Source organism: Microcaecilia unicolor, chromosome 5 (assembly GCF_901765095.1).
Source record: "Microcaecilia unicolor chromosome 5, aMicUni1.1, whole genome shotgun sequence".
Taxonomy (NCBI): domain Eukaryota; kingdom Metazoa; phylum Chordata; class Amphibia; order Gymnophiona; family Siphonopidae; genus Microcaecilia; species Microcaecilia unicolor.
In genome coordinates this window covers 25,760,679-25,784,622 of record NC_044035.1, presented here as the reverse complement: position 1 = coordinate 25,784,622, position 23,944 = coordinate 25,760,679, and the positions used below count along the sequence as shown (strand labels likewise).

Sequence of the window (23,944 nt, the reverse complement as noted above, 5' to 3'; positions counted from 1 at the left end):
TTATTGGAAAGGGAGCACCAACAATCAAATTCCTCAGCGACAATCACCACTGCATAGATAGAGATGGGCTGGAGTGTAAATTTTAAGGGGCTTCGATGTTAGCTTCAGAACTCAGTACAAGAAGAGTGCTGGGCAGACTTCTACGGTCTATGCCCTGAGAAAGGCAAGGACAAATCAAACTCGGGAATACATATAAAGTATCACATACCATGTAAAATGAGTTTATCTTGTTGGGCAGACTGGATGGACCATACAGGTCTTTATCTGAAGTCATTTACTATGTTACTATGTTATATCCCATCTGTCAACTAGCGTCCAAGGAAGACGAAATTCGTACTTCCATGATACTGGAGACCAGTGGCTGAGGAGAGATTTCTATAATGGTCACATATGAGCCCTTGCCCATGGCACCACTTCCATTGTCGCCATGGAGCTGCCTTGACTGAGAAGACAAATCTGTTGAACCAGCTTCAACCTCCTGTGCTCTGTGAGGAAGATTCTCTTCCACGCTGTGTCAAACAGAACACCCAGATAATCCAGCGTCTGACATGGAGTTAGTCTTTTCTTCTTGAAATTGAATACCCAACCCAATGACTGCAAAAGACGGACAACTTTGTCTGTCACCGCCATGTTGTCCAAACAGGATGACACACAAATAAGCCCTATTCCCTGACACTGAAGGAAGGCTGCTGCCGCCACAACCACCATTACCTTGGTAAACGTTCTTGGAGCCATGGCAAGATCGAAGGGCAAAGCCATGAACCAGAAGTGATAGCTCAGCAACGCAAAACGTTGAAACCTCCAATGCGGCGGCCATATGGGTATATGCAAGTATGCCACCGAGGACGGTGATAAATTCTCCTACTTGAACCAAGGCTATGACTGCTCTTAGTGTCTCCATGCAAAAGCAGGACAGTTGGAGGCCGCAGTTTAGACATTTGAGATCTTAGACCGGACAAAAGGAGACTTCCTTCTTCGGGACAATGAAGTAGACTGCCTTGTCCCTGTTCAGCCTGGGGAACTGGAACAATGACCCGGAGCGTCAGCAAGGAATCTATGATGGCATGTACCTCAACCATCTTGGCTCCCCTTCAGCAAGAAAACTGCAAGAAGAAAGGAGTGACTGGGCAGGAAAACTACAACTTGTAACCTTCTGTAAGAATATCCAGAACCCACAGGTCTGACGTGATTTTGGCCCACTCCTCTTGAAACTCCTGAAGACATCTTCAGACTGGAGGAAGAGAAGAGCTGACCAGCCTCATATCACTGCAAAGCTCTGGAGGCATTAGGCATTCTGACTGAAAGGAGGACTTCCTGTTTGCACGAAAATAAAATTGGCGTGCCTGGTTTCTGACCATATTGCTGTCGACTAGGCTGGTATCGTCTGCAGTCTCGAAACCGAGAGCCTCCTGAAGATAGACGACCAGACGCTTTCGGCTTATCCTCTGGCAACCACTGTGGCTTAGTTTCCCCCAGTTCTTTCACCAAGTTACTGAAATCTTCTCCAAATAGCCACTTGCCCCAAAAAGGCAGTTTAATTAGACGCGACTTTGACACTGCATCGTCTGGCCAATGACGCAACCAGAGTTGCCGAAGTGCCTTGACAACCAAAGACATACTGCAGGCCATAACATGTCATAAATAGCACCCATCATGTAAGGCCAACCTCGCTTCCAGCGGGGTGTTATAACACCCATCTTATGTTGCCGACTGCTGATGCCACTTCAGGCATGCTCTTGCCATGAAGGAGCTACACGGTGTCTGTTGAAAGCCCAAAGAGGCCACTTCAGTAAGCCTCCTAGCTTCCTATTCTGTAGGTCTTTTAGGGCAATGCTCCCTTCCACCAGCAAGGTGGTCTTCTTAATCACTGCTGTAACCAGGGAGCTCACCCTGAGAAGCTGCAATTTATCTTTCTCCTCCGGAACTAACGGGCAGAGGCAAGCCATGATTCTTCCCACTCTCGGCCCCATGTCCAGTGACACCCATTCTGCTGTAATCAGGCACTGATTGCCTGGATGCATCGGGAAGGCCTTAGAAGAACCTCTAAGCCCCCTCATGATCAAGGAAGATGGAAATCCTAATGGTAAAGCAGAAGGCTCCTCAATGGAAAACACTGCCAATGCCTCAGAAATAAAAGTACTGAGTTCCTCTTTTCAAATCAACCTCAGTATTTTCAGATCATGTCCCTCCTCAGGAGGGAGCTCTCCCTTCTCTAACGGCTCCTCTAAGTAGACCGAGGCCACATCAGATAAGGGGGGAGAAGCAGAGATAGCCTCATCTGCCCACTCCTGGAGGTCTAAATGAGATCTCTTAGGAACAGGAGGGGCAGCGAGATGAGAAACCGAAGCACCTTGCAGCAACTCTGACTGTCCCTGCTTCAGTAACTAGGCCTGATGTAAGAGCAATATAAACTCCAGAGAAAACAAAGACCACGAAACGGCTGATTGCTCTGTACGGCCCTGAAGCTGTAAAATGGCTGCTGTGCTCTGCGCATGATCAGCCAGTGACTGCTCCTGTCAGTTGGCCCCAACAAAATGGCGCCCATTCCCACGCTCTCCAGCATCAAACTATGCACTGGCGGAGAGCCCGAAGACCCCAACGTATTCGGATGCTGCGCCAAACCCGAAGATATGCTGCCGCTGTTTCCTCCGCATCCCGAAGGATTCCGAACTTGAATGCCCTGCAACAACCCAATACCAGCCGGCATGCCCCACAGTTGGAACATCACTTAACTGCCTCTCTGGGAATTGCCATTCACCCTGTCACCAGCGCAACACATGTCCCAAGCAGCGAGTCAGGAGCCTCCCCTGCACCAAATAGAACTTCCAGCCTCCAAGTGATTCTAAGTCAATCTTTAATCAGCACTGCTGGCTCCCTCAAGCTCACAGTCACCACAAGTCTTACCACAGATAAGAAAGGCTCAGGAGTGACACTCTGTCCCACGCTCTCCAGCAAACCCCTTTCCTTCGACTTTTTTTTTTTAAGGTCATTATGCTGGAAAAGGAGAGTACCACAGGAAACAAAGGATAAGACACTGAAGACTCAAGCCACACGCAAAGCTCAACTGGGGACCAGCTGACCAACTGTCCCAGGAGCAAAGCACTCAAAACAAGAGGCTGAAAAGTGTCTCCATCCACCTGCTAAAGATAGAAAATACTAAGCAGCTGGATTGGATGCCAAGAGAGAGATGTCTCAGCTCAGTTTTCTTTCTCTATCTCCACCTGCTGGTTGACGGAGACAACTATCCCACAGGTTCTGGTATAGTGGGATGCTACATAATGGAAGTTTTGTTTTGATTCCATTCTTTTTCCATATAAGGAATCCTTTGTGTTTATCCCATGCATGCTTGAATTTTGTTGTCGTTCTTGTCTCCACCACCTCCCACAGTACTTCCTGCCATTACTCCTAAGTATATTCAGGAGCAACACAAGGAAACATGCCTTCATAGTGTATTCAAGGAACACACTCCCAGTGGAGATGGTGGAAGTAAAAACAATTAGCTGAGTACAAGAAAACAGTTAAGCATGAAGCTATAGGAAAGCAAGGGTAAAACTGGAAATCAAGTAGGGTCTGTGGTATTGCAATATAAAATGGGAAATGGGTACACAAGACAGGCCTTGGGGTTTTTATCGACAGCAGTCATGTTGTCTTCACAACCATTTCAGTAAAATTCTGAAGCTGCCCAGTACTTTCATCCAGGATGAAGACCTTATTTAAGTTTGGCAGCAGATCCATGACCTAGAGACATACCTGCAGAGCCATCAAATCCAGAGACGAACGCACGCCTGCAGTCACAGGGAGCGATGTATTCACTCTGCAAGACAAGACCTCACTAAGTGAATTCAGAAGGGCAACAGCACGCACCCAAGATTTGCTCAGTTTTTTCCAGTACAAAATCTGTTTGTTAGACAACCATAGTAGGGAAAGAACAGGATTTCACTAAAGACACTGACCTTCCTCATTCTGTAACTGCATGTTGCGTGCTTAAATTTATAAACTACTAGCATTTACACACGCAAGTGTGCACTTAAGCACATAAACAGCAGAAAGTGTAACCAACTAACGTTTTATAATTATACACTAAAGTGGCTTACCATGTAAATATAAGGCCGGGGCAGAGGTGGGTCCAACATTTACATGCTTAAGTTATAGAATACCATGAATTACGTAATAAAAGTCACATTTAGGTGCTAATATTTATGCCAGCCTGTAGCCAAACTTATGCTAGTATTCAATAAAAGTATTTATACACATAGGATCATAGGCCACATAAAGTAGGCACCTAAATTGTGACATTCAGGTATACAGCTGCCCCCTAAGTGCCAGTACTTACCATGAATACAAGGAACAATAATTTACAAACAGCTATTTTTTTTTTTTTTAATCTCCCAGAAGCCTTTGAGTGACTGAAGTGTTTAGTTCAGGATCTACTTGCATTCACTTGAACTCACACCTTTTCACAAAGAATTAAGGCCTTCAGTTCAACACAAACATTTTATTGCCAGACACTGCGTGCACCCCAAGCCAAAAAGGAGGCAAAAGTAAGGCTGCCAACTGGATCCAGTTTAACAGGACAAGGTTGAACTAGTCCTGGGTTTACCCAGTTTCATCCTGAGACTTGTAGTCTTGTAGTTCTGCTTCCCTCATTGCATTTCCTAAGGAAAGCAAGACTACAATCCCAGCATGCAGTGGGGTAAACCCAGGACTGGATCAACCCTGTCCTGCGAATCTGGATCTAGTTGGCAGCCTTAGTCAAGAGTACAACCCTAATCATCATACTGGGCAGACCAGATGGGCCACTTCAGTCCTAATCTACTGCTATCTACTAAATTGCTATATTAAAAGACAGACTTAATACATATGAAATCCAAACACATATATACTTAAAAACTTCTAGAAAAAATGTCAACAGCTTATCTTTTTAGCTTAGTCTAACCCAGGGGTTCTCAATCCAATCAGGTTTTCAGGATATCCACAATAAACTTGCACAGAATGAAGGTAGTACATGCAAATTTCTCTCATGCATATTCATTGTGGATTTCCTGAAAACCCGACTGGCTAGGTATGTCCCAAGGAGTAGGTTGAGAACCACAGTCTAATCTAATGACACCATGGGCCACACAATGCTAGTAAAACCTATTACTAAGTCTCTTATTATACATAAAGAAAGGTTAGTAAATAAAAACAAGAAGAAAAAACAGCTTTTGGGGGCTAAAATATGCTCTTCCTCAGGGCAGGGCAGAATGAGCAACTAGGCAATACTAGAATGTGTAAGGGAATCATAAATGCATGCCAATAACAATCTGAAAGGAAAAAGGCAGGGGAGAAAGGTGGTGACCTGAAGGTGATAAAGTAGTAGAATTTTATGGTGTATATTGTGACAGGAAACCCAATCTTATAAGACTTTTTCTGCTAGTTGCAAAGTATGTGATCGTTAAGCATTAGTTCCGGGATTGCTTTAAAGCTCCCTTTCAGTATTCTGAATACAAGACATTGATGCAGCTTTCAGCTCTGGTGCTGAAAAGCAGAGAGCCTAGAAAGGTGTCACCTTGGTTGCCTCGGGTGCAATGTTTCCAAATAGGTTAACTTTGTGTAGATCATCTAAGCCACGGACATGTGGAGTTTGATCTTAACCTCTGAAAATAAAGCACTAACACTCGTGTCTCTGGAGGGCTCACAATCGAAGTTTGTACCTGAGGCAATGGAGGGTTAAGTGACTTGCCCAAGATCACAAGGAGCACCAGTGGGATTTGAACTGGGCACCTCTGGACGTCAAGATCAATGCTCTAACCACTCCCATTATTATTTATCCTTATCTAGCCAGATGTGCCAATCATGTTTTCTTGGTATTTAAAAATTTTGTCCCTCTCCACCCGATTCATAAAATAAATCACTTGGAACGGACACCCCTACGATCAGTGCTTTTCGGGGGGGGGGGGGGGGGGGGTTCTTATACCTATGTTCAGTTTCCGTGCATCTAGTTTTCTATTGTTTAGAATGAGGATGTCCTAAGTGATTACAACCTCTTCATTCTCATAATTCTTTTAGGAGTTGTGATCCCAGTTCTTTTCTGATACAGCAAAGTTGTAAAGTTTCCAATGGAAGAGACATGCCAGCTTGTTGTGCCTTTCTATACAGAAGTTTTCTGCAGTTCTTTCTTACATAATCTAATCTGTTGTACCAGCCTTTTTTTATGCTTGCTGTAAAACCATCTCATCCATAATCTGCAGTCCTAGGCTGCAACTAGGTTTCAATTCCCCTCTCCTTAACCATTCAAGTGTCTGAGGGCCAGATGCACTAAACTTAACAAGCCAGCAACACGGTTTTTAAACTGGTTCTAGCCAGTTTAGCGCGCAAGTAGTAAACTGGGACATGCACAAACGGGTTCCCCGAGCCACGGTAGCAGCTAAAGAAAACTGAATGCAAATGATCTAGAGGTTATTATAATGAGCTAATTAGCAGATGCACAGCCGTTTTCCGACTCCATGCACTATGGAAAACCTAACGGGAGGTCTGCTGAGCGGGACTATGCAGAGGAGGACGCCCATCACAAAAGCTGAAGGAAAAAACATCCGTGCTCGTTAGGGATGTCCTTTTTTTTTTTTTTTTTTTGAGTAAAGGACGTCCAAGTGCCTAACACTTGGATGTCCTTTTTTTTTTTTTTTGAGTGAAGAACATCCCTGATGAGCCCTTCAGCTTTTCTGATGGGCGTCCTTCTAAGACGTGTTTTTCTTACATGCCTGAAATGACCACAGCCATAGAGGTTCTCTCAACATTCTCTGTCCCCTCCAAGGCTGTTTTCAGCTTGCGCCCCCCCCCCCCAAAGGATCGGGACATGCGAGGACGTCCAAATCAAAACTATTTGGACGTCCCTCCCTCCAGGTCTCTCTCAGCCAATCACGGCACAATTAGCTGATACCGGTGACAGCTAAACGTGCTGTGATTGGCTGAGAGACCTGGAGGGAGGGACATCCAAATAGTTTTGATTTGGACATCCTCGTGTGTCCCGATCCTTGGGGGGGGGGGGGGGGGGGGGGAGACGCAAGCTGAAAACAACCTTGGAGGGGATGGAGAATGTTGAGAGAACCTCCATGGCTGTGGTCATTTCAGACACGCAAGAAAAATACGTCTTAGAAGGACGCCCATCACAAAAGCTGAAGGATAACGTCCAGGTGCTTGTCAGGGACGTCCTTTTTTTTTGTTAAAGGACCTCTTTGGCATGCGCAGAGCAGCCAGCATAACGATTGGCTGCTCTGCGCATGCTCAGCTGGCCGACTGGCTTCCCCTCCTTAGGAAGGAAACTGCGTGCAAATGAGCTAACAGCGAGCAGCTCATTTGCATGCAATTTCTATCATGCATGCCCTTTCCTTAACGATTCGCTAATATCAGTAAGGAAAGGGCTCTTTTCATGGGATTAGTGCATCTGGACCTGAGTTTGAGCCACATATGGTTCCTAGAGTTAACACTTCATTTACCACTATAGTAAGAAACTGCTGAACAGATAATCACCGTACTTAGTAAACAATGCCAAGAGGCAGCATTCACTGAATATAGCAATTATCTGAACTCTTATGTCTAGGGGTGGTCACTACAGAGAACCAAAACACAGTTTGTTTTCCCACTGGTAATTTCCAAAGAAGCAATATGCCAACATGGAACACATATTATTTATTATATAGATAACAATTAGTGAAATAGCAAGCAAACACACAATAAATACTATAGGATTACAAAAAAGAGGGCAATGCATTCATTTTTCTTTCCAGATCACCCAGATAGGATCTTAGAAAGTGCTGGGGAGGAGCCGGCTGTCCTGGTACATGTGGGTTCCAATGATATAGGAAAAGGTGGGACGGAGATTCTGGAAGCCAAATTTAGGCTCTTAAGTAGAAAGTAGAAGTCCAGATCCTCCGGGGTAGCATTTTCAGAAATGCTCCCCGTTCCATGAGAAGGACCCAAGAGGCAGGCAGAGCTCCGGAGTCTCAATGCATGGATGAGGCAATGGTACAGAGGGGAGAGTTGTAGATTTGTTAGGTACTGGGCAACATTCTAGGGAAGGCGGAGCCTATTCCGAAAGGATGGGCTCCACCTTAACCAGGGTGGGACCAGGCTGTGGCATTTAAAAAGGAAATAGAGATACAAAATAATTAAAACAAGCTAATATATATTACATAGTAGACGGACCTGCCTTACAAAACAGAAAAAAAAAAAAAAACTTTTAAATGTGTTCTAAACTGAAAATAGTGAGTGCAAGACAACAGAATCTGGTTCTACAGGCTAGCTAGCCGATGAAAGCTTGTTTTTTTTTCTTTTTAATTATATTGTAGATGGATTGTGGTTGCCGCATTTTCATGGTGAAGTTTATGTAGTCAATCAATTTCGAGTTTATTTTGAACATTTCAGAACAATTTATTATCTAGGAGTGTGTAGGATGCTATCAAAGTCTCTCTTACAATCAATCCATGCTACATTGAGATTTCTACTTTTCCTACCACTAGCCATAATGGCTTTATTCATCAACAGCTGGTCCTTTGTTCCATATGCTCCTCTCTTATTGTCTTGTCTACTCTACTGCCGTGATCATACACTCTGTCGATATCTATTGCAGTGAGCAACTTATAGCCTGGTTTGTTTTGTGGCATTTGATGTTAAAGATAAGAATCAATTTACGTACACATTACAACTAGCCTGTCTCACCAACGTTCCATCCTTCCGCGCATTTATCTTTCTACCTTCAAAGGAGCAGCATGACTAGAACTTCCTTATGCTGAATGTTTTTCCCACGTGTATAACTGTGGGGTCCTGCGATATGGCTGGCACAGTTTACAGCTCGGTGTATTACAGATTCTCTACTTTTTGAGCTTTTGTTACAAGCTTGCTGTTCAGTAATTTTTGTTTCAGACTGGGAGATTAGCAAAAGGTAGTAGGGAATATGGGGCCCTTTTCCTGAAGTGCGTTAGGAATTTACCCCTGGATTCTATATACGGCGCCCACAGTTGCATGCCAAAATTTAAGCACGTGTGCACAACTTAATTAACGAACCCTTAACTAGCAATAATTGGAGGCTATCAATTACTGCAGTTGCCTGACATCAATTAGGATTTGCACGAACAACTAACTGGCTCCGTGCTATTCTATAAGGCCTAGCACCTAACTCTCATAGCGTATATCTGAAAAGGAGGCATGTCAGAGTCATTCTAAAAAGTTGCACACACAATTACAAAATACTGCCTTATCACACCTAACTTGAGATATAGCAGAATTAGAAAAGGTGCAGTGAAAGGCGACGAAAATGATAGCGGGGATGGGACGACTTCCCTATGAAGAAAGACTAAGGAGGCTAGGGCTTTTCAGCTTGGAGAAGAGATGGCTGAGGGGAGATATGATACAGTTATATAAAATAATGAGTGGAGTAGAACAGGTGGATGTGATGCGTCTGTTCACATTTTCCAAAAATACTAGGACTAGGGGGCATGCGATGAAACTACAGTGAAGTAAATTTAAAACAAATCGGAGAAAATTTTTCTTCACCCAATGAATAGTTAAGCTCTGGAATTCGTTGCCGGAGGGCGTGGTGATGGCGGTTAGCTTGGCAGAGTTTAAAAAGGGGTTAGACGGTTTCCTAAAGGACAAGTCCATAAAGCGCTACTAAACGGACTTGGGAAAAATCTACAATTCCAGGAATAACATGTATAGAATGTTTGTACGTTTGGGAAGCTTGCCAGGTGCCCTTGACCTGGATTGGCCACTGTCGGGGACAGGATGCTGGGCTCCATGGACCCTTGGTCTTTTCCCAGTGTGGCATTACTTATGTACTTATGGCATTTAAACCAGGTTTTAGTAGGTGTAAGTCCAGAGGCATGGGATCCGCACTAAACTAAATCCTGAATAAACAAATGTAAAGCCAAGTATCAGTAGGAGTCAGAATAAGATGTTTGGTGTACCAACTCCACAGCCCTGCATTTCTATTGGCATATTTTTATCATAGGTCTTCTAGCTTCCAGCATCAGAAAAACAAAAAGTGGCAACGAGTACCAACAGCATGCTATTACCTAACTTATATAAAACTTACAAGACACCATTGGTGAAAATCCTGCTCACTATGTCAGACCTCTGGGCATGGCCCTTGGAATGAAGGGGCTTCAGATTCCATGACAGGCTTGCGATACTTGGCTATTTCTCTGTAATCTCTTAGTTTATTCATCAGATTTTTCTTTGCTGTCTTGGGGCTCCTTTGTTCTCCTATGTTTTACAGCCAATTTTAAGTCAGTGATGCCTAAGAACCCTCTAACACATAACCAGATAAAGATATCCAGTTACTTTAGAACAGTTGCAAACCCGATCAACTCTAACCAGATGATGCAGATACTCAAGCGCTACCCAACTGAAGTCAAATTACCCCCCTGGATACCTCCTACACCATCTCTTTGGTAGTATCTAAATTTTGTCCCCATTACCATTTTACACTGTAATATGTGCATGCCATCTATAAAACTTGCCAAACACAGAGAATAATCAATCTAATTTTCTTTAACTGCATTATATCTGGTAACTATGACAATGAAAACAAACATCAGAATGCAATCTGCCAGTTATAACACATCTAATTGACCTCTTTTTCTAGCTGCAATATATCTGATGCTACTTTACTGATCGCTATTGCAAAACATATATTAAAATATATGTTATTGAATATTCATTTTTAAATATTCTGCCTTTTTTCTCTCCCCTTGCCTTGCCCCATCCTGATTAATAAACTCATATCCCCCACTAAGCTCTGCTCCTCTGACGCTGCGCCTTAAAGGTCATACAAGCACAGGATGAAGACCCTCCAGCAGTGCACCTAAAAATCACAGGCTTGCAGTGTTGTATAGTAACTAAGTAAATGCAACAAGTTACTGTACTTAAGTAAAGGTTTTGTTACATTTACTTATAAAGTACAGGATAGTATTTATAACTTTTACCGGAATAATAATTCTGCCAATTTTTACTACTTTTACTCAGATACATTTGATGCACAGTTAAAAGTAAAAGCAGAAGCGAGACGTAAATGATTCCTCAGCAAACCAAATGAAACAGCAAAACCAGGAACAGGATTTTGCTATCGTAAACCTCATCACACAGTGAATCATCTCATCTTAAATGTCGCTGTTCAGTGAATACAGCCTATAAGAACAGTAAAGTTGCCTGTGTTTGTCGAACTGGGTACTAGTCTCCAACCAAACAGAAGAGAGATGAGTTTAAAGCTCAGATGAAGCTGAACCTGGTTGAGGTCCTTGGTGAACAGACATATGTCTCTGTCACAACAGAGTATTGGTTATCCCATGGAAAATATGACTTTGGGGTGACTGTCCTCTGGATCGACAACCTTTAGAGAGAGAAAGTCTGCTTATCTGGCCTTAAGACTGAAGGGTTCCCATACATTTGACATTCTTGTATCAGATATTCAAACAGGGTTTGCCATCAGATGAAAAATTGTTAGAACAGTGATTTCGACTTTGTGAAAACTTTCTTTGTGACTGAACAGCATGACGACGATAACGAAGATAAAGATGAAGATGAAAGTGATGAGTTTTACAACCCTACTTCTAAGGCATGATAATGACAATAATGATGAAAAAGTACTCTGCTATACGGAAGTCAGGTGTTTCAGAGATTCCCTTGATCAAAACCTGCAGACCAAGTCAGAAGACATCAGTAATAACCTGATATGAAGGAATCAGATTGGATTGAACACTGTAGGAGTATTTCCCTGTGTGTCTCACCTTGCTGGTCTTGGCCTATACAAGCCTATGACATCCTGTTTCAACAAGATGGTTGCATCCACCCTTGACCCGCACATCTCTGTGTCAGCAAGAAACAGCTTTGCAGCTTGTGGAAAATTACAGCAGAAGCTCAACACCAAGGACATGCTGTGGGCAAACCAGACCCCCTTATCTCCCTGAGAGGCTGGTTCCAGCAAGGTGGGTGAGAAACAGAAAATGCATACCAAAATGTAACAACTTGAAGGTCAAGAACAACGGACGGTTCTTGCCATGCAGTGAGACAAAAAAGATCCAGATTGGTTCCTGCAGCCACCGGACCAAGAGGTACTGGGAAGAGCGGGAACAAAGAAAGAGTTAGTTGGAAGCCTTGGAAGAAGGTGGAGGAAAAGAAGACCAGTGAGACCTAATAAGGTTCACCAACTGATGAACTGTGTATCTGGAGGAAAGTATCGTGGTTCAGCTGTACCTGCACTGAGTGACCTGTGCCCTCCTTGTCTGCTGCAAAGTTCCAGTCCTAGCTCTGACTAAGACTCGCTGCCATATCAGCTTGAGTCTGTGAGGTGTCCCGTGCATTCCCGGAAGACGACCCTGAGGTCAGCTTGGTGAGAGACACGGTGATCTATTGCCTATTAGTCTGGGTTTAGTTAGTGGTATTTACCTGAGCAGAAGGCTGGTGCCGTCATACTTGTGATCAGGAGGAGCTGCTAATAACTGTACTACCTCGTAACATAGTGTGACTTATCAGTGGTGTAATATTATCTGGTAACCAGTAAGAATTAGTGTTTAGTAGTGTGACGTATGAGAGTAATTTTTATCGGCCAGTAATTTTGTATTCAGCCAAAGCTTTGCAGAGTGTCTATATTTTGTATACATTACCTATATTTTCTTACCTGATATACCATAATAAATCTAATATATATATCAGCCTGCGTTCTCAGCTGCAGTTCTTTCTAACGGAAGTATTTGGCTAGGTTCCAAGGTTCCCACCCCTAGACCTAGTACAGGATTATTTGCTTGCAGATAGTTCTGCTTGGGGAACCTGGACACAGGTAATTTATTATCTGCGATTATCCTACAACACTTCCTGGTAGTGCAGTTGCTGAACACCTTTGTTTGAGTGATAGTCATTTTCAATAGATTGTTGGGATAAAAATGTTAACAATAGTTGCATTCATTGTAATTGTGGTACTTTTACTTTTTACTCAAAAAATATTATATTAGGCCAGGGGTCGGCAACTCCGGTCCTCGAGAGCCGCAGGCAGGTCAGGTGTTCAGGATATCCACAATGAATATGCAGGAGATAGATTTGCATACCATGGAGGCAGTGTATGCAAATCAAGTTCATGCATATTCATTGTGGATATCCTGAAAACCTGACCTGCCTGTGGCTCTCGAGGACTGGAATTGCCTACCTCTGCACTAGGCTACTCCTCCACTGGCAACATTCCATGTGGAGGCAATGCGGCCGCGCAGGCTTCTGTTTCTGTGAGTCTGACGTCCTGCACGTACGTGCAGGACGTCAGACTCACAGAAACAGAAGCCTGCGCGGCCGCGTTGCTGATCTGCAAGGGTAGGCTTCTATGTGGAATGTTGCTAGTGGAATAGCAACATTAACATTCCATGTAGAATCTCCAATAGTAGCAACAGACTCTCAATAGTAGCAACATTCCATGTAGAATCTCCAATAGTAGCAACAGAATCTCCAACAGTAGCTAACATTCCATGTTCCACTGCACTAACCACTAGGCCAGGGGTAGGCAACTCCGGTCCTCGAGAGCCGCAGGCAGGTCAGGTTTTCAGGATATCCACATTGAATATGCAGGAGATAGATTTGCATACCATGGAGGCAGTGCTTGCAAATCTATCTCCTGCATATTCATTGTGGATATCCTGAAAACCTGACCTGCCTGCGGCTCTTGAGGACCAGAGTTGCCTACCCCTGTATTAGGCAATAACTTTTTTACTTTCACCTAAGTACATTTTTTTTAATGTGTTCTTCACTGTACTTGTACTTAAGTATCAAAATATACATTTATTTTTACTTTTACTTAAGTATTTGTAATCCTATTACTATGTAAGCCGCACTGAGCCTGCCATAAGCGGGAAAGCGCGGGGTACAGATGTAACAAACAAATAAATAAATACATTTTGAACAACACTGCATGGCTTGGCATTCAGGAAATCCACAGCTCTCACATGTTGTAACATGATAACCCTTAGAGCAGCCATGGTTATAATCCCAAAACCAAGGAGCATGGGGGATCACTGATGTTCTGAACAACGTCACCTGATTTAGATTATCACAAAACTTAGTATTAAGACAAGGAAGTTTCCCTCCAAAACTAGCTCCAAGTATGTGTACAGAAGTGGTATAGGCACTTTACACCTGGCTGGGGTGCCTCTAGGATCAGGTTTGGGAACCACTGAGATAACCTTTCACTTTTCTGCCAAGGCCACCAACAGCAGGGGTCAAACACTGCCAAAACTGTGGTGCTGGTTTCAGTGACATGGAAAATGAATATAGGCTGGCAACCTATTTCATAAAGGCTGTAAAAACATTAAATAATGGTAACAAGTTTCAGACACTAGCCATCTATAGTAAACACATAGTAGATGACGGCAGAAAAAGACCTGCACGGTCCATCCAGTCTGCCCAAGAAGATAAATTCATGTGTGCTACTTTTTTATTTGTACTGTCCTCTTCAGTGCACAGACCGTATAAGTCTGGCCAGCCCTATCCCCGCCTCCCAAACACCAACCCCGCCTCCCAACTACCAGCTCTGGCACAGACCCTATAAGTCTGCCCAGCACTATCCTTGCCTCCCAACCACCAGTCCCGCCTCCCACCACCAGCTCTGGCACAGAACGTATAAGTCTGCCCAGCACTATCCCTGCCTCCCACCACCGGCTCTGGCACAGATCGTATAAGTCTGCCCAGCACTATCCCCACCGCCCAACCACCATCTCTGGCACAGACCCTATAAGTCTCCCCAGCACTATCCCTGCCTCCCAACTACCAGTCCCGCCTCCCACCACCAGCTCTGGCACAGACCGTATAAGTCTGCCCAGCACTATCCCTGCCTCCCATCTATGCTGGATTAATACTGGCTACGACTGTACCAATTATCCTGCCCCAAATCTTTCCCTCCAAACACAAAACATGGAATGGTAAGCTACCTTGCTGAATGTCAATTTGCACCCTCTGAACCTGCAAAACTTGAATATGAAGCCCCTACGTTACCTGGTGAGCATCTCCGGAAGGGACAATGTAAGCCTGAATTGATTCTCGGACATATTTGGAGTTTCTCATCGTCTGTCTCAGCTGAGCAAGCAGTTCGGTGGTGATTTTGGGAGTCATGTTCTTAGAAAAAAAAAAGGAAAAAAAGAGAAAGATGAATATTTAATATCCATTTTCCATTACACCAAGTATGCGTTGGATAAACATAAAGAAATCCTGTGCAGAAGGAATGGATCCTCAGAAGCTTAGCCGAGATTGGGAGGCGGGGCTGGTGTTTGGGTGGTGGGGCTAGTTCTGGGCAAGACTTCTACGGTCTGTGTCCTGAAAATGGGGCTAGTTCTGGGCAAGACTTCTACAGTCTGTGCCCTGAAAATGGCAGATACAAATCAAGGTAAGGTATACACAAGAAGTAGCACATATGAGTTTATCTTGTTGGGCAGACTAGATGGACCGTGCAGGTCTTTTTCTGCCGTCATCTACTATGTTACTATGTTACCTCCTACTGCAACCCATGTCTCTCTACCTCAAGTAGTTCTTTGAAGTTCTTAATATAGTATTTTGTAAACTGCAGTGGTTCAAATGATAAGCCCCACAGTTAGAACTTATAAAGGACAAAACTGCCATTAATTTCTGTAAAAATGCCACCCAGTTTCACTTATCCCAATAAAAGGCCAAACACAAGGCCTTATCAATTATGAAGAAGGTGGTGACAAAAGGCCTCACGAGGCATACCCGAAAACCTCTATAGCAAAATGCCAGAGTTGCAAACCAGTCATCATTGGTCTTTAAAAAAAACCTCCACCTATCACATAACAATATTGGAAAACGTGAAAACTGTAATAGACCTGAACAGGAATTCAAGCACAAAATCACAATACAAAACTATGCAAAATAATACAAAAAGAATCACTTATATGGCAATCCAAAATTCAACATCTGCATAGAACCGCAAGAAAAAACCCTATGCAATGTTTTGCATAGCAATTTTGTGCTTGAATTCCTGTTTTCACTTTTTCCAATCCTATATAATAGTTTGTACCTCCAACGTTCCATCGCTGTCTGCCTGCTTGGGTTCGTAACATCTCATGACGTCAGCCAGCCTCCAGCATTCCATTCCCCCTCACTGCCCCGCCCTCGTGTCAAAACGTAATGATGTCAGAGGGCGCAACAGTGAGAGGGAAGGGAACGCTGGAGGCAAGCTGACGTCAGGATGTTACCAACGTAAGGGAAACCAGGCCAGCCAGAAAACGATGAGGTACAAAGGAAGAGAGAATCGCAACACATCGAGGGGAGGGCAGGGCACAGCACAATCGATGGACATGGATGGGATGGGAGGAGAGGACAGGAGAGAAGAGAATCGCTGGACATGGAGGGGAGGGGAGGGCACAGCACAGCACAATCAATGGACATGGATGGGATGGGAGGACAGGAGAGAAGAGAACCGCGGGACACAGGTGGGAGGGCAGGGAAGAATCGCTGGACATGGAGGGGAGGGCAGGGGAGAGACAAAAAAAATCGCTTATAAGAGAGCCTTCCTAGGGCCCGTTTCATTGTTGAGGAACCGGGCTGGGTTCCACTAGTATTGTTATAATATAGGTGGACTTTTTTTTTTTTTTTTTTCCAAGACCAATGATGGCTGGTTTGTAGCTCTGGCATTTTACTATAGAGCTTTTTAAGTGTACTGTGGTCTTTTCTCTCCACCTTTTTGATAATATTATAAGGCCTTGGGTTTGGTCTTTCATCGGGGTAAGTAAAACTGGGTGGCATTTTTACAGCAATTAATGGTGTGAGTTTCTTTCGTGAATTTCTGGCATTAGTGTTTTTTATATTTTGAAGGACATAAGTATGACAGATCATACATGGAACTCCATCCATGCATGTTACTCAAATGCTGGTCCAGTCCAGCAGAATTCAACTTTGCAAAGCTGGATGCTCAAGAATGAAGCCAAATCTGTCAGTGACATCTACTTCTACTAGGTCTCAACTAGTCTAAAATGTTAAGGAACGGTACAAAGAAAGACAACTCCAAAACAAACACACTACACCTTCTGTCTCTGGGTAACAACCGACCAAAAAGTTTTTTGCATCCTTACTAGATACCGACCAAATTTACCTGCCCGAAATCCACGTTTGGCTTTATTTTGGGTTCAGCCAAAAATGCCTGTACATTTTCAGCTGGTACCAGAACTATATACACAGCCCTCACAACGACAATGCCTCTTTCCAACCAAAAAGATTCCCCCAGCGGCAGTCCCCTCCTGGGCTTACCTTGTCGTTGGTGGGTAGTTGGTGGAGCGTCCCCCACTGGCTCCTGCGCACATCTGGGTCCAGATCAATATGGCTTCCAGAACTTCCAGTGGCAAAGACTGCTGCTGGAGGTCCTGGCAGCCATTTTGAAATTGGAACCAGAAGGGCAGGGGCAACTGACTGCTCTTGCACGTGCCGGTTCAAATCTCACAATGGCTGCTGGGACCTCCAGCAGCAGTCTCGGAAGCCATTCTGACCTAGAGCGGACTGTGTTCAGGAGTGAGTGGGAATGCTTCTACATCCAATACCCCCCAATGACAAGGTAGGCCCAAGAGGGGGTTGCCGCCATGGAGCTGTGTTCAGAAGGCAGTTGCTGCAGGGGGTGGATCCAAAAGGGGGCTCTTTTTGGTTGGGTGGGGGAGCGGGGTCTCTTTGGGGTAGGCCAGTTTCTTTTCAGCTTCAGTTTTTCCTGAAACTGAGCGGCCAATTTCAATCGTAGATTTGGTTCTGGCAGAAACCAAAAATCCTGTTTTCGGTCAGGCTCTAGTCTTTACAAAGGTTAAGACCAAAAGCCGAGTAGTCTGTGGCTCAAAACACACTGAAAAAAAAAAAAAAACTTTGCTTTATTTTCGATTGCTGTCCGTATTTGATCCACTATTGGATGAAAATTTCTTCTCACATTAACCACTCAGAGTGCACAATGCACACTGCCTGAAACTCCATAACGTCGCATCTCTGAAATTACAGTAGCAGTTGATTTGATTTAATTTGGAGAGTGCATTTTTTAAAGTCCACACTGGGCAATGAAATAACACAGCAGTGCTATTCAGAAACCAAACAAAACACTGAAAGATACAGCAATAGTCCAAAATGATGGGTACCCTATTACACTACCTGTATATAAAAAGATACCAAGTCACACACATTCAGAGACTGGACCGGTCTCCCTTCCCTATGATCTACTACTACTACTGAACATTTGACATAGACAGTCCCTGCTCAAAGAGCTTACAATCTAGGCAAAAAAACAGACAGACAAGACATTACGGGCAAGGGAATTACAGGTTAAAGAGGAACAAGGGAGGAGGAGGGCACTGAGTAGCGGTTAGGAGCCAAAGGCAGCAGTGAAAAGGTGAGCCTTCAGCATAGATTTAAAAACAGGTAGAGATGGAGCTAGAGGTATGGGCTCAGGAACACGGTTCCAGACATAAGGTGCAGCAAGAATAAAGGAACGAAGTCTGGAGTTAGCGGTGGAGTAGGAGGAGGACGACAAGAGAGACTTGCTCAGAGAGCGGAGTGTAGGGAGAAATGAGAGAGGAGAGGTAATGAGGGGTCATAGAGTGGATGCATTTAAAGGTCAGTAAGACCATCTCTCCCATTCTCCCCCTTGTCTATGATAGCACCCCCCTCCCCCACCCGCTGGTCAAGCTCATACCTGAGGTCACCCACTAAGAATCCCACAGCTTTCCTTCTCCGGTGCCCCGTCCCCTATGATACCCACAACTTCACTCCCTCTGCATCCCGCAATGCCGGAAACAGGATGTTGAGCCACAGGAGAGCAAGCGCAGCATCGATGCAGTAACGTGCAGTACAAGTATGTGCAAGAAGGAGCTGAGGGCGGGCAGGTGGGACTGCGATGCCGGGCCCCCCTTGGCGGCCCGGGGAATTTTGCCCCCCCCCCCCCCCCTTGGCAGCCCTGTTACAAATAGCTCTGTGAAGATGCGCTTTTGTACTCTCCATTTTCACGATAGAAAAAAGATACAAGCCACTATCCATTGCGACGAAGTAGGGTTCGGGTAAAACATGGATCCTGTGGGAACCCCCCCCCCCCCCTTGTTTGGGTACCAGGACTACTGTGCTGTCATTCCTTGACTTGTGCACCCTCAGACGCGACAGACTGGCAGCGCAAAGATTTTTGAGGCTGTGCGGTTTCGATCTGCGGGGTCCTCAGGATCCATGTTTTACCCGAACCCGACAAAGTACGTTTTGTGACTGGTTGAGGCAGATGCCGCTCCCGTAGAGAAAGAAATAACTGAGATGGGTGGCCTGGGCACGTTGTGCGAGTTTAAATAAATCGTGCAGCCAGATTGCTACCAAGGGGGTTGGATGAACAGGAGCTGATGGGATCCTTTTACAAAGCTGCAATAGGGGGCCTGCGTTGGCGTGTGTTTTTGAAGTGCGCCGAAGCCCCCCTTTTACTGAAGCGGGTAAAAGGCATGTTGTTTTTTTTTAAGAAATGAAGAACTTGCCACGTGCCCATTTTGGGTGGGACCACTTAACGCTACCCATTGAGGTGGCGGTAAGGGCTCCCGCGCTAACCCTGGTACACAGCGGCAATTGGGCAGTGCTGGAAATGACGTGCATTAGGGGTGGGAACTATCACCGGGCATGGTACAGGCATTTTTGACTGAAGCCAAAATAAGGCCAAACATGGATTTCGGACAGGTTTGGTCAGTATCTAGTAAGGATGCAAAAAACCTTTTGGTGGGTTGTTACCCAGAGACAAAGTGTAGTAGTATGTTTGTTTTGGAGTTGTCTTTCTTTGTACTGTTCCTTAACACTTTTGACTGGTTGAGACCTAGTAGAAGTGGATGTCACTGACAGATTTGGCTTCATTCTTGAGCATCCAGCTTTGCAATGTTGAATTCTGCTGGACTGGACCAACATTGGAGTGGAGCAGTGGCCTAGTGGTTAGGGTGGTGGACTTTGGTCCTGGGGAACTGAGTTTGATTCCCGGCACAGGCAGCTCCTTGTGACTCTGGGCAAGTCACTTAACCCTCCATTGCCTGCCGCATTGAGCCTGCCATGAGTGGGAAAGCATGGGGTACAAATGTAATAAAAATAACATGCATGGATGGAGCTCCATGTATGATGTCATACTTTTGTTCTTCAAAATATCAAAAACACTCACGCCAGAAATTCACGTAAGAAACTAACACCATTAAGTTCTGTAAAAATGCCACCCAGTTTTACTTACCCCGATGAAAGACCAAACCCAAGGCCTTATCAATGATCAAAAAGGTGGAGAAAAAAAGACCTCAGTACACTTAAAAAGCTCTATCATAAAACGCCAGAGCTACAAACCAGCCATCATTGGTCTTTAAAAAAAAAAGTCCACCTATATTATAACAATACTAGTGGAACCTAGCCCGGTTCCTCAACAATGAAACGGGTTTGTCTCTCCCCTGCACTCCCATGATCCGTGTCCCGCGATTCTCTTCTCTCCTGTTTTTTTTTTTTAATTTATTGTATTTGTATCCCACATTTTCCCATCTATTTGCAAGCTCAATGTGGCTTGCAAAGTCCTGTTATGGCATTGTCATTACAGGATATCAGATACAATAAGTGATGTACAAAGATTGGATAAGGGGAGAAAAGAAAAGAGTTAGGTGGATCAGGTGGGTAAATACAGAAGGTAGACTGTTATCTCCTCCCATCCCATCCATCGATTATGCTCTGCTCTGTAGGGCCGCCCCCCGGAGCCCCGCTCCCCTCCCCCCTCCCCCCTCCGTCCGCCACCGGGCCGGACCCCTGCATTAAAATCTCCGCGCCTCTCTCACCTCCGTGAACGCGCTGAGCAGAAGCAGAAGCAGTTCGCCTCCCTTCGGGCCTCCTTCCCTCCCTCCGTGTCCCGCCCTCGTCTGATGTAACCCGAGAGAGGGCGGGACACAGGGAGAGAAGGCCCGAAGGGAGGCGAACTGCTTCTGCCTGCAGCAGCGCTCTCTGACAGACAGGCGCTGTAGCAGGCAGTCGATGACGGAGGGCGGGACTGCCGGGGAATTTTGTCCCCCTGCCCTGCTCTCCCCTCGAATTGTGCCGGGCTCCTCTCTTCCTTAAGTTCCTTCCTTTGTACCTCATCGGCCCGTTTTCTGGCTGGCTTCCCTTCCGTTGATGACACATCCTTCCTGACGTCAGCTCCAGCGTTCCCTTCACTGGTCCGCCGCCCTCTGACGTCATTACGTTTTGACGTGAGGGCGGGGCAGTGAGGGGGAATGGAGCGCTGGAGGCTGGCTGAGACTGACGTCATGAGGTTACGAACGAGGCAGCCAGACAGCGATGGAAGTTCCATCATGGAACGTTGCAGGAGGTGCAAATTATTGTCTAGGAAGTGACTGCCTGTACACGGTTTATGTGTAAAAGTCTAAACCCTGTTACAGTTGGAGGATAGGCAGTGCAAAGGTGGAAGATAAAAGATTTGTTTTTGTTTTTTTTCTTTTTTTACTTATTTGATAGCTTTTTAATGTATTTGAAAGCTACCCATGTAGATATCAATATCATGGCATTAAACATAGTAAACATAGTAGATGACGGCAGAAAAAGACCTGCACGGTCCATCCAGTCTGCCCAAGAAGATAAATTCATATGTGCTACTTTTTTATTTGTACTGTCCTCTTCAGCGCACAGACTGTATAAGTCTGGCCAGCCCTATCCCCGCCTCCCAACCACCAACCCCGCCTCCCAACCACCAGCTCTGGCACAGACCGTATAAGTCTGCCCAGCAATATCCCTGCCTCCCACCACCGGCTCTGGCACAGACCATATAAGTCTGCCCAGCACTATCCCCGCCACCCAACCACCAGCCCCGGCACAGACCATATAAGTCTGCCCAGCACTAGCCCCGCCTCTAGGGTTACCATTTTGTGTCCTCTGAAAAAGAGGACACATGCCACGCCCCCGCCTGCACCCGCCACGCCCACTGCCACGCCCCTTTTGGATCGTAATTCCGCCCCCCTTTCCCCTCCCCTCTTCACATAGTCCCCTCCCCCGCACCCCCCCATCACATACTCCCCTCCCCCTGTCACATGCTCCCCTCCCCTTCCTTACCATCTTCCCTGGTGGTCTAGTGACGTCTTCGGGGCAGGAAAGAGTCCCCTCTTTCCTGCCCGGAGCGCTGCCTGCCCTTGCCTAGATCCTTCTCGGTCTCGGCTGAGGATTCAAAATGGCCGCCGAGAGTTGAAGCGGCCTCGCGAGACTTCAACTCTCGGTGGCCATTTTGAATCACCAGCAGAGACCGAGAAGGAGGATGGGCAAGGCAGAGCTCCGGGCAGGAAAGAGGGGACTCTTTCCTGCCCCGAAAGACGTCACTAGACCACCAGGGAAGATGGTAAGGAAGGTGAGGGGAGACCCACGGCGCCGATGGATCGCGCAACTGCACGCACGCCCTCCCGCACGCACGTTTGTCCAGAAATCCGGACAAACGTGCATGCAGGCAAAACCCGCCGGACGCCCCGGACATGCCCTCAAAAAGAGGACATGTCCGGGGAAATCCGGACAAATGGTAACCCTACCCGCCTCCCAACCACCAGCTCTGCCACCCATTCTAGGCTAAAACATGGAATGATAAGCTACCTTGCTGAATGTCAATTTGCACCCTCTGAACCTGCAAAACTTTAAAATTGAATATCACTAAAACAGCTTAAAAATTATTGTAGCTGGTAGCAAAAGCAGTTATAAACTCTATATTTTGTGTTGATTTTTCTACACTGTTCTATACAATACACAGACCTGCCAAGTCTCCCGCATTCAGTGGGAGACTCCCGCATTGGCGGGCCATCTCCCGCTGAAACACGTGGCGGTGCTAAGCGCCCTCCATTTCTGGTCACTGCTGCTTCTGTTGAGCAGCTGTGGCCGCAACAACAAAAAAAAATGTTAAAAAGCAAGAGCGGCACCGCAGGCAGCCTTCAGGCATTGGCCGTCTGCTCTGCAGCCGCTCCTCCTCTCACGTCACTGCCCCTGGAGCGCTAGAGCAGGAAGTTGAGATCGACTTCATGCTTCGCTGCGCTCCTCCGGGGACAAAGAGGAGCGGCTGCAGAGCCAACAGCCAATGCCTGAAGGCTGCCTGCGGTGCCGCGCTTGCTTTTTTTCAATTTCTTTTGTTAGCTCTTTTTATTTTTGGCGCGGCCTCTGCTGCTCAACAGGAGAAGCAGAAGTGGCCAAGAAACGAAGATCTGGTGGAGGGAGTAGCGGCAGGCAGGAGGTAAAATAGAGTGGGGAAAGAAGGAGGGGAGATGGGGCAGGAGGCAGGAGGTAAAAGAGAGTGGGCAGAGAAGGAGGGGAGATGGAGTGGGAGGCAGGAGGTAAAAGAGAGTGGAGAGAGAAGGAGGGGAGATGGAGAAGGGCTGGAGAAAGAGAGAAGCTACTGGTGATAAGGATGAGGAGAAGGGGGGATCCTGGCTGAGATCAGAAAGAGGGAAGACACTGGAAGGAAGGGTAGGGAGAGAGAAGAGACATTGAAGGATGTGGGGAAATGATGAATGTAAAAGGGTAGAGAGAGAGAGACACACTGGTTGGAAAGAAGGGGATAGAGAGAGAGAGAGAGACACTGGATGGAAGGATCGGGAGATGGGGGTAGATGGTTGGAAGGATGGGGAGAGACGAGGGCGGGACACAGGGAGGGAAGGCCAGAAGGGAGGCGATCTGCAGACTGCTGCTGCTGCGCTTTCATATCGAGCGAGGTGGTGAGGCGCAGTGATTTGAATGGAGGGGGCCCGGCCCGGTGGTGGACAGTCGACGGAGCCGCGGGCGGGTGGGACTGTGGCGTCAGGCCCCCCTTGGAGGCCCGGGAAATTCTGTCCCCCTGCCCCCACCCCCCTCTCGGCCCTGCATGATGCCACTGGTGAAGAAGACCTGTAAACTGTATTTTGATGTAAAGTTGATGATCAGTACAAAGCTGGGCTCCCCACGTTGGCTGTGC

At 46.0% G+C, this 23,944-nt stretch overlaps 1 protein-coding gene across 1 annotated transcript in view; it reads right to left on the bottom strand.

Moving 5' to 3' along the window:
- LOC115469968 (xaa-Pro aminopeptidase 1-like) overlaps positions 1–20,905 on the bottom strand; it is a 100,799-nt gene extending 79,894 nt beyond the window's left edge. The window contains 3 exon segments of the mRNA XM_030202777.1: positions 3,751–3,814; positions 15,007–15,126; positions 20,811–20,905. Coding sequence (XP_030058637.1) covers positions 3,751–3,814; positions 15,007–15,123 — 181 coding nt within the window. The 5' untranslated portion in view covers positions 15,124–15,126; positions 20,811–20,905.
- Between the last annotated feature and the right edge of the window lie 3,039 nt (positions 20,906–23,944).